General features: G+C 32.6%; 2 protein-coding genes across 2 annotated transcripts; one reads left to right on the top strand and one right to left on the bottom strand.

The window, feature by feature from the left end:
- The first annotated feature begins 14 nt into the window (after positions 1 to 14).
- Positions 15 to 2,465, top strand: LOC104813612 (LOB domain-containing protein 3-like). The gene is made up of 2 exons (XM_010541277.2): positions 15 to 316; positions 2,013 to 2,465. The coding sequence occupies exons 1-2, from the start codon at positions 155 to 157 to the stop codon at positions 2,313 to 2,315; spliced, it is 465 nt and encodes a 154-aa protein (XP_010539579.1). The 5' UTR covers positions 15 to 154; the 3' UTR covers positions 2,316 to 2,465.
- Positions 2,466 to 7,124: 4,659 nt separating this feature from the next.
- Positions 7,125 to 8,410, bottom strand: LOC104813611. Its single transcript, XM_010541276.1, has 2 exons — positions 8,153 to 8,410; positions 7,125 to 7,856 (listed from the first exon to the last, which is right to left on the bottom strand). Exons 1-2 carry the CDS (start codon positions 8,351 to 8,353, stop codon positions 7,332 to 7,334), a joined length of 726 nt encoding a protein of 241 aa, XP_010539578.1. The 5' UTR covers positions 8,354 to 8,410; the 3' UTR covers positions 7,125 to 7,331.
- Positions 8,411 to 11,598: the final 3,188 nt, after the last annotated feature.

The raw sequence follows: 11,598 nt of genomic DNA, 5'->3' as shown, positions 1-11,598 counted from the left end.
CCCCCCCCTCTCTCTCCATTTGAAGTTTCAAGCTCTCTTAAAGAAAAGTCCAAAACCCTAATACATAGTAACAAAAATAGTTAAAAAATAGAATTAGAAGCATAATAATTAGGAATATATAAAAAAAAGGTGATAATAAATAAATTATAAGTAAATGAAGGAAAGAGGAAAGGGGCCGTGCGCGGGGTGTAAGCTGCTGCGGAGGAAATGTGTGAAGGATTGCATATTCGCACCGTATTTTCCGGCAGAAGAATCTCAAAAGTTCTTGACTGTCCACAAGATCTTTGGTGCAAGCAATGTCACTAAGATGTTGCAGGTTCATCTCTTTCTTCTTTCATTTATTTTATGTAATTATATGTGTAAATCCTATATCGAAATCGAGTCCTTTTATTTTTTTTAACAAAAAAAAAAATTACACGTTACAAAATAATTATTTTTAAAAAATCGTATTTTAGTCATTTTTCATTTTTAATAGATAATTTTAACTCTTTTTTTTATTTATAACAAATTTATATGCTATTGAATTTTAGACAGAATTTAGCGTCCAATATATATATATATAATTTATATATATCCGTTCATATTATATTTTTAACCGAAAGTTTGTCCTCCAACTTACTCAAAACAACAATAACAATGAAAATAACATATTAAACAGAGTATATATATCTATTTTTTTTTAACAAATCTAGAGACAAAAAAATATTAAACAAGTTGAATCCTCTTTTATATAATTTGTTCTTTTTTCACGAATTGAAAACTATTTACTACTGTTTCCATGTTAAAAGAATTTTTTTACGTTCTTTTTGTTTGACATATCATGTGATTTACCATTGATATATGAACCATAGAGCAACTATCTAAAAATTTTAATTCCATATGTGTAAATTAGTCCATTTATATATATTACCGTTTTTTGTGATACAAATATTAAAATAAAAAATAAAAAATGATATAGCATAAAGTATCGAAACCGCGTATGAGAATAGTGTGCAGAAGTCGCTCTCTGTAAAAAGTCTATATTGCATGTTACATTTGAATCGACACGAATAATTTTTCCAAGCCCCTAAGCAAACCAATCACGTTACAATTAACATTGCATAATAATATAAAAATATATAATTGTAATTATATCTTTTTGTATCCGTTGGAAATGAAAGCTTTGAGTGACGAAAAGAATCACCAACGATGATTTTTTTTCATTTTTAAAGAGTAATAAAATTAAAATACTCGGTTGGAAATGGATTTTTTTTTAAATAATCATTAAAACTAAAGGATTATTACATTATTATTATACGTGAAAGAGAATCTCTCATAAAGACAAATCAAAGTGAATCGTCAATTGCACATATGTTTTTGTTTTTGCTAACATAAAGCTATAACCCGACAGAGACAAAAAATCATATTTTAATAAAACAATAAAAAAAAATACAATCAAATGCGTCAGGCGAATAAACATTATTATAATGTTTTGTCATTTTTCTTTATTCAATTTCATTTATTTATTGGTTTATTTCTAATCAAATTATTACCATAGTTATTACATAATGCTAACCTCATGCTGACTCTAATTTATACTATTCGTGAGTGTGTCTGTATACATCTTTCATTCAATTTTATCTTCGGCCCAATCAAATAATCAAATAAAATGTAAACATTAAATTTGGAAGTTAACATTTCTTCAAATTTGTTGGCGTATCTGTCTACTTGGTTTTTTAAAATGATTTTTAGATATATCGTTCGAAATACAATAAAATAAACGAAATATGATATTTTCCTCATTAAAAATGTCGAAAATCATATAAATAAAGAATCTTAATTAAACTCATCGGTAAAACCCAACTGAAAGACTTTTTTTTCCAATGAAAAGATTACTTCATGTAAAACAATATTAAATTCAAATTTTGATATTCTCTCGTATCTCAAGAAAAATACTTACTATTAATACAAAAAATAATAATATGCAAGTATTATACATATTGTATATAATTACAACGGCGCGCACGGCGCAGGAGCTGCCGGAGAGCCAGAGGACCGACGCCGTGAGCGCGATGGCGTACGAGGCCAACGCCAGGGTGCGGGACCCAGTCTACGGCTGTGTAGGGGCAATTTCGTCATTACAGTCACAGGTCGACTCTCTTCAGGCTCAGCTCGCTCTCGCTCAGGCCGAGCTCCTCCAATTCCGCCTCCTCCATCATCACCGTCCTCCTCCGCCTTCCTCCGTCGCCGCCGTCAATTCTCCGACGTCCAAACACTTATCCGCCGTCAATTTGTCTTGCGACGGCGGCGCCGGTGACTCCCTCTGGTCATACTAGCATCATTAGCTTTTTCTTTTTCGTTTTCCTTTTTTTTTTGTCTCCCCTTATTATGTAATTATAATTATAATTATATTAGAGCCGTAGCAATTGCCATTAGGGAGTTAACCTATGTTTGTATCACATTTTTCTCTCCGAAAACAGTTGTGTATAAAAGTGTGTATATATATATATATATATATTACATACAGATATTGATATGTAGAAAACACCGAAATTTTCTTGTAAGACCATCGAAAACATATTTTTTTAGATAGATGAAAAAATATAAATACAATTAGGCTGAGGTTAAGTGAATTTCCGAATCATAAAAAAATGTAATATTGGTTTGATACATTTGATCAAATTAGAATACGTGTCCGAATACATCGATTTGGTCTAATTTAATTCGATTTAATTTGATTATTTCTTGTTTGATTTGACCGAATACCATAATTGGAAATTTGTTTAAATTCTTTTGATTTGCCAGTGCGATATCAAATACTTTTTAAACCAACCGGTTCACTATAAATGTTTCCACCAATTTCATAGTATACCAAACCGGTTCAATTTGTGGAATCTAGAAACAGAGCAGTCGTATAAATTTTTTAAATGTTTCATAGGGTAATTGAATTCGGAATTGCAATAAATAACGCTTATGGTTACAAGTTGCAACCACCAAAGTCACATCCATGTAGTTGGCTGGTGGCAACAGACATTCGTATAAATACATGTGATTTTGCATTTATACGTGTCGTATTCGATTCCTATATCAATGTATGAAGACGGTACCGGTTTTCTCCTTTGAATTCATTATTAAACCGGTTTAACCGGACCCACGTGTCAGATTCTTTTGAGATATGTAGTCCATTGGTCTTACAAGTCAATCTTCTCCCACGTCTCCTGCATCACCCCGGTTCAACATCCAAACCGAAATCAATCATTGATCCAACCGGTTTAACAAGTTTGGTTCTGATCAGAGATCCGCCGGTTTTGGCCGGATTGTACGTGGCTCTAACTGGTTCTTGACTAATCTCAAGAAACCCATCAGACCTTGGGAAACAGGTACCAGATCGCAATTAAAATGATTTAAACCGGTCAACCCCGTCTACCGGTTTAATACGGTTTTGGGGTACGTAACTACAGGTCTCTCTGTGCATTTATTAAGCTGCATACGCTCGGTGTAGCATATTTGAGCGCGTGTCTATAGATACACCCATACGTACACGTATAACACTCAGCAATTTGACACATATATAAACACATCACGGTACAAATGGCATCACATCCCTCGATCAAATCGACCAGAGTAACAAGGAAAAGAGAGATGTACTGTCTTCAAGTTGCGGCGTATCACTTGTTCTTCAACGCAGCTCGAGTGGCTTACGTTCTTGCCCTCGCGATCTTTGTCTCTTTCAGCTTCATCATGATGTTCCAAGCCGCCGGAGTTTCCGTTCCGGCGTCGTTCCGGAGATTGGACGGCGAAGGTTTCTATCTCTTTAGGGTTTACGAAGATACCCAACAAGTTCATGGAGATTTAAATGGATCTTTCCATGGAGTTTTACTGATATCGCCTGTGCTTTGATTTGCCATCTTACAAGACATGGATCTTTCGTAGTTGTCTCCCTGTTCTCGGATAATACGGCGTTCCTCGTTTGCAAGAAACCTTTTGGTTTCTAGAAATTTTTTTGTGAATAAATTGGTGTATAATATTTATATTGTACATATATATATATATATATATATGTGTAATATGTGTATGTGTATGTGTATAGTTTGGAATCTACTATGAGCTCGTTTAATTTGGAGGATATCATGCGTGTGACAAATCACAAATCTATATAGTATAACGATAGGATAACTTTTAGTGGCACTGTTTTGGGTTTTGAGACATTCATTAATAAATAAATAAGTAAATAAGTGGTTTTGAACATATTGGGGAAAAAAATAAAAACCTTTTATGAATTTGGACTTTAATATTTTTATAAAAAAATAGTTTTAAAAATGTCCAATCATGGTCTGAACGAAGAAGCCTTTACATATACTTGGACACGTACTTATACATTTATATATAGTAATTTAAATATTTTTCAAAAATGGAGCCAATCATTCACAAACCATCACAACATCTGAATTTTCAATTTCCCATTTCGGTTTTGATGTTCATATATATATATATATATATGTACGTATATATACATACTATCGAGGAACTATTGATGCATGCATACGATTCGGTTTAGGGTATTTTCGTCAAATAAATACATCATTAAATATAAATATAATGTTAAATAACAATATTGATATTCTAAATGATTTTGGGCTTTTATTACTCAAGAGAACTTTTATATTGTATACGAAATATTTCTCAGCGGTCCAATATGCTCCGATTCCAAGAGCCCAAAATGCTACAAGAGTGTTGTATTGTATGCTCCCAAGTAGGGATCTCAAACGAGCTAGCTCGAACCGCTTCGGACCAACTCGTTTCGAGCCAGTTCATTTTCAGCCCAATTCGTTAAACCCGTTTTTATTTGGGCCAGAAAATTTTGAATTCAACCAAGTCGCTTAGCTCAAGAGTCGGCTCCCGAACCCGTTCATATTTTTCAAAATACCTAAAAAAATCATATTAAATTATATAAAATCATATCCAAATGATACATCAACATAAAAAGAATATACCAATATATCCAAATCATACTTATATTCCATATAAAAAAAATCATCTTCAAATAGATAAAATCACAATCCATCCGTGTACAAAAAACCATTTTCATATCATAATTCATCCATGTACAATTAGATCATAATCTATGTACAAAAAACCATATTCAGATCTGAATCTATACATAAAAAATTATCTCCAAATCAAAATATCATACCAACAATATCAACACTTTCAAGTTTCAACGTAAGAATTTTTTTTTACTCGAACTCCCAAGCCAGTTCGCGAGCCAACCGAGCTAGCTTGTTTGGGCTCGGTTCGTGGCGAGCTGGTTCACTCATCCCTTTTTTATTCGAGTTCAGTTATTCTTGGCTCGACTCAGTAAAAAAGGAGACAACCTCGAGGCGGCTCGCGAACTCGGCTCATTTTGACATCCATACTCCCAAGTATCTGTGTTTATGTTTGGGGAAGGATATTTGTATCGATTTTGATTAGCATTTTGTTTTTGAACCTATTTATTGTTTGAATTATATTTGACATTTGTTTTCGTTAAATAAAATATTTATGTTTAAAAAATCGTTTTTCAGATTTTCTAATTATTTTTATATTGAACTAATCGTGTTTAAAACTTGTCATGCATATGTATATCATTAAATCAAATTCGATTTTAAATATACTTTTAAGTTAATATTTTAAATAAATACAAAACAAATATTAATTTCATATATACACATATGTACATATTTCTAACGAAACCAAATACTCAACCATTGTGTTATTATGCTCTTTAATAATAAATTTTATAGATTTATATATATATATATATATATGGATGTATAATTCAGTTTGGTTGATGGGTGTAGTAGACACGTGTTCAAAACGTGCTGGGGTTGCATTTGGAATTAGATCAATTCAAACTTCAAAGAAGTACAAAGTCCTAACGCAGATGCAAAAGTTAAACACAGTAGCACGTATATGCGTATATATGATCCAGAAAAATTATAATTGAAGGTAGTATTAAATTTCTTATAATTTTTAGAAGTAAATTTAAATTTATTATGGTATCATTTAACAATTTTATTTAAAATTGATAAAAAAAAATTAAAAAAAAAACAAAAGAATGAGGGTATAGGGCCCATTTCTAATGAATCGGCCCATTTCTAATGAATCGGGTCCGCATATATAGTAAAATATAATTGTATATATTTATATATACAGAAACACGTAATATTTTCTATTTACGGGAGATAATCACATGAAAATATCTTATTTTACGTAATATTTTCTTTTAAATTATTATTGTTTTTTTCTTTTTTGGGTTGCTTTAAAAGCACAGACGGGAGACAATGTGCCAAAATACATTAATGAAGAGCTTGACCCATTTATTTTTAGACTTTTCCGGATGAAAAATCATAATTGTCTTTATAAATTGTAAATAATTGCGAGAGCATTAATTAGTATTTAATAAGGTCGCGGTCCAATTTATTGAATTCGTTTCCGTAGACCTGACTTTTTTTTTGTTTACACAATATTTTCACGGAAAAACATGAATACCTGAATATTATTTTATACCTTGGACATCTGTGGTGCAACGCAACCAACATTTTTTTATATTTATTGTTGTGAATTATTGGAATTAATAATTAGCGAAAGATAACACTATATATTTTGCTAAGATTCACGATTTTTTTTGTTTTTTTACTACAATTCTTAAATAACAAAAGGATTGAATTGATTTATTTTTTAAAATAGGACATAATTTACAACGGCATTCATGAATCAAAATGTAGTTGCTAACGTAAAGACGAATGCCAAAACCATATAGTACGCGCGCCATCTGAATTTTTATTTAATCATTCTACGATATATTAATTACTTTGGTCCCATCCCACTTTTGAATTTGATAGTAAAATCAAACTAACCCACCTACTTCTCATTTGATTCAAAGCTACACACACATATATGTGTTATATATATATATATATATGTGTGTGTGTGTGTGGCAATGAAATCCAAACAAAAGGGCGTTAATCTAACAGATCATAGACCTAAACTCATACGTATTCGACGTTAAAACAACAAAGCATGAAGAAATTTTTTCTTATACCATAACCAAAAAAAAACAATTTTTGTAAATAAATCAAACTGTAAATGCAATTTCATGGAACTTAACAAAATTGCAGAAAAAAATAAAATAAAATCATGGAACTCGTTCTCAACAATCACCTGTGAAGCACATTCGGTTTATCTATTGAATTTACAAAATACCCCCTTGCCCATCTATTCACTATTCTCTTTCTTTTACCCCCTGAATTGTCTATCATTTACATTACTAACACAAAAGTTCGAATATTTCAAATTTGGCCCCATAATTCTCAAATCGATATGTTGAGGTCAATCTTAGGCTTCTTTATCTCAGACAAAGGAAGAAAGGAGTTGCACCTCGGACATTTCGGATTATTCTTCATCACCAATACGTACGATAAGCAGTTGGGGCATCCCGCCGCGACCGGAGAAGCAGACTTAGAGTCTGACTCAGACGCAAACGCGATCACGGAACTGTCGTCGCTTTCGGCCGACGGCGATTGGCGTTTCTTGATCATCATTGTCGATTTCTGATCTTTCTCAGCTCTCTCGAGCGCCGATTTCACCTTGTCGAGTGTGCAAACGCTCTGAAAACTCGAAGCCGTCGACAGCGACGAGGACGACGGGACAAGCTTGAGCTGTAGGCTCGTGTCGTTGAAGAGGTCTAGCAAGGGCTGTTTCACCGGAAAGTTGCCGGAGATCGGTGGGAAATTCAAATCCTGAAACTTCGTCGTGGCTGTGTGATTCGACCGGTCCGTGTGAGTCGATGATGATGAGCTCGTGGAATTGCATCGCGTTAGATACACTTTCCCTGACTATTTAAAACAAAACATAAATAAAGAACGAATCGATGAAAATACCTGAGATTGCGATTAGAGACGATGAAATCAACGATTCACTTGAATTTTCAATCGCAGTCTCATATGCCGCAATCTAGACCTCGGATTATCCGGAAATTGCGATTAATATATTTACATCTAAATATCATTGTCGCCGGAATATGAATCGCAAAATTATCGAGGCAATTGTTTAAATTCCGCAAAATTTTCTCTCAGAGATTTTCTCGAGAAACAAACAAGGCCTAAGAAGAAAGAATTACAGAGCAACAAACCTTCAAGTCGAGGCGCTTTTCCCAACCTGTGGGGACTTGTAGGTCAAGGTCGAGCTCCAACGACTGATCGCCGGCGCCGCCGAGAAGATCCCGTGTCATAACCGCTACCGTCGATTTCGCTCCGGCGGAATCGTTCACCACGGCCCCCTCGTCCTTGTATCCGCTCAGAATCCGTACGATAGAGCTGACGTCAGCAGCCATGCTAGAGAGAGAGATTTGAGGGGGAGAGTTACGAGCCGTTTGGCGCACCGTTATTATGTAAAGAAAGTTCTAACATTAGAGCCAAAATGCAAAGGGTGGGAAATTAATGCGGCCATTTATTGTTTTTGTATTTTCCATGAGGGGTTTTAATGAAGATTTCAGTAGATACAGAATCGGTTGGAATTTTCATGGTTTTCAATTTCAAATCAAAGTTTAAAGTTTTAAATACTTTTTTAGTTGTGGGTTTAAATTCATTTTTAAAATTAAAAAAAGTTGTGATTGATGATCTTAAACTCCTGATAAACACATTTTTTTGACATTCTATTTATTGGCTTCAACATTGGTTTTTGAAGATTTTGTGAAACTTTAAAATAATGAAAGTGAAAATCAATAATTCACACTGTTATAAAAACAAATTTGTAAATTTAAAGCTTACATAAAAGAATCCGATTGGGAATTTTTGGAGACCTATATGTGCGAGTTATGATAATAGAAAAAATTAAAACTGAAAATATAATTATATTTGATTGAAATTCAATTTTAAAATAATAAATACATTCCAAATTAATATAAAATAACGATCAAAACAATATATATATGAATTTTGTTTTGAACCCGAATAGGAACCTAATATAAATACTTAATGAACATAAATTTTCTAAGGCTAAAAATTTTAAATTCGAAAGCAACCTTAATCCAAACTATCCAACTACAGCTATTTATTATCTATGCATCGTTTTGTTAGGAATGAATTGAAATATACTCCCTCCATTTCAGATTAGACAACATTTTATAATAATATTTTGTTTCAAAATAAGTGACGTTTTGAGATTTTTCACGTCATTTTTAATGTTTTTTAAATGTATCACTAATTAATAATGTTTAGATATTCTATATATTTAAAAATAACAATCTTATATATAATAAATAAGGATATTTTGGACGAATAATAATAATAATTATTATTAATTTGTATGTTTAAATATCTAAAATGAAATGGAGTATATTTTTGTTATATTTATGGGAAAAAAAGGAAAAGGGTAAGAAAAACAAAATAAATGATGGAAAACAATAATAAATGCCAAGAATTAAATAGCTAGGAAATACAAGTGGACGTATCCAACACAACACTCAGCGCTTTTGTTTTTTCTTAATTACTTTTATAACCCTAATCCTCGTCCTTAATCGGTATTATCACGTGATTTAATTAATTTCATTCGGTTAATTAATTAGGGCCATTAACTGTGTCTTAAATGATATTTAATGCTGTTTCGGGTTCTATGTATTGGTTACGTCAATGTATTTAATGGAGTAGGTATTGGTGGAAGTGTTGTATTTTGAGAGAATGTATATATGTATATATATCATATATGTAATGTTAAAATTAAATATATGGTATTTATGGTTACCTAAATTGTAGCGGATGTCCAATATATATATTCAGAAAAATGTGGGTTTTAATTTTTCCCACTTACAAGAGAAATGCTTCTTTTTATTTTTATATTCTAAATCTTATTGATTCGAAGTTACATTTTTTATTTCCAGTTAAAAATGATATTATTTTATGCATAAAAACCTATGTACCTACATGCTTCAGTTTTTTATACGCCGAATTTAATATTATCTAAATTAAATAATGAGAAGCAACAAATGAAATAGATATAATTGTTACAAGAATCCGAAAAACAAAGAAACTAAAAAAAGTCCTAAATACCCACAGTACTCGTAATTTATGAGAACGACAATTAATAAGAGAAAAAAAAAACATAACTTGTTTATAATGGTAATAGATGAACAATAAAAATTGAAAAATAATTAAATGCAATTCATTTTCCATAAGGAAAAAAAAGGTAGAGTCGTAAAATTAAATATGGAGGTGTGAGAGCATTTAAGGAGAGAACCAGAAGAGGGTTGAAAAATAGGTTGAAGAAGAAGCGATAATAGCTGACGATATTTGTAGGACACCCAATCCAACATTCATAGCTTTTAACATTCACAAACCGACATATATGAAAACCACATATATATATATATATATACACACATATTCTTCCTAACAATTTTTTTGTTTAAAAAATCCATGCGAAAAGAATATAGAAAAATCTGTCTGAATCTGGCCATATGTCCAAATGTCGGCAACGGCTACTTCCCGTTCGGTCGAGAATCAGGGTGGCGGGCGGGCGGTATCCGACTTTTTTTTTCAAAACATCCAACCTGCGAAAGTTTCCAAAATCCCGTAGAATTACGGGGTATTTGGTAATTTTACACAGAAATATGTATAAATATTATTGTGAACACACGAGTAGGATATAGACTTGATTTTACTTCTATACAACTTCCGTAATAATCCATCATGATGAGAAAAAAATCCATCCCAAATTTTACACAGGATTTCTCTGATTCCGAACAAATAATATAACTAAATTCTCTGAACACACATATAACAAATTCCCCATATTTTTTTGTGTGATAACCACAAAATTCACTGGATATTCGACCCACTTAATTTTTTTTAGATTCGGACTCAATTTTAGTCAAACAATTAATTGTGGTTCTCCTGTCCACTAGTAAAATTAAATCCATGATCTTGAAATGATTTCGTTATCCACCAAATCATTGAACCATCATGGATACATCCCATATCTCATCATTATAACAAAGATGGATGATAGTTTTATTACATATAATAATAAGCCAATATGAGTTTTGACCAAATTACACATCTAAAACAAATGCAAAGGTATAAGAATAAAAATCACTACAAAAAAAATGGTCATTTCCAACGGGCAAATCCGTTGGAAATGACCAAATTTCCGTTGGAAATTAACGTTTCCAACGGATAAATCCGTTGGAATTTCGTCGTTAGAAAACGGTTCCCGTTGGAAAACCGTTGGAATTTTCAACGGAATTTCAACGAATTTTTCCGTTGGAATTTTCCAACGGATTTCCAACCGCAATCCGTTGGAATTTTCCAACGGATTTCCAACGGATTTATCGGTTGGAATTTTCCAACCGAATTTCCAACCGATATCCGTTGGAATTTTCCAACGGAATTTCCAACCGCAATCCGTTGGAACATTCCAACAAAAAATTCAAAATATATTCTCGATCCCGACCCCGGCCCCGACATCTATCCCGATACCGATCCCGATCCCGATCCCCCGGCCCAATTCCGACCCCGACATCTATCCCGATCCCGATCCCCCAGCCCCGACCCCGACCCCAACTCCGACATCTATCCCGAT

This window comes from Tarenaya hassleriana, unplaced genomic scaffold, assembly GCF_000463585.1.
Source record: "Tarenaya hassleriana unplaced genomic scaffold, ASM46358v1 Cleome20, whole genome shotgun sequence".
Classification (NCBI taxonomy): domain Eukaryota; kingdom Viridiplantae; phylum Streptophyta; class Magnoliopsida; order Brassicales; family Cleomaceae; genus Tarenaya; species Tarenaya hassleriana.
Note: the sequence above shows the minus strand (reverse complement) of the source record. Positions and strands in the feature narration are given on the sequence as shown.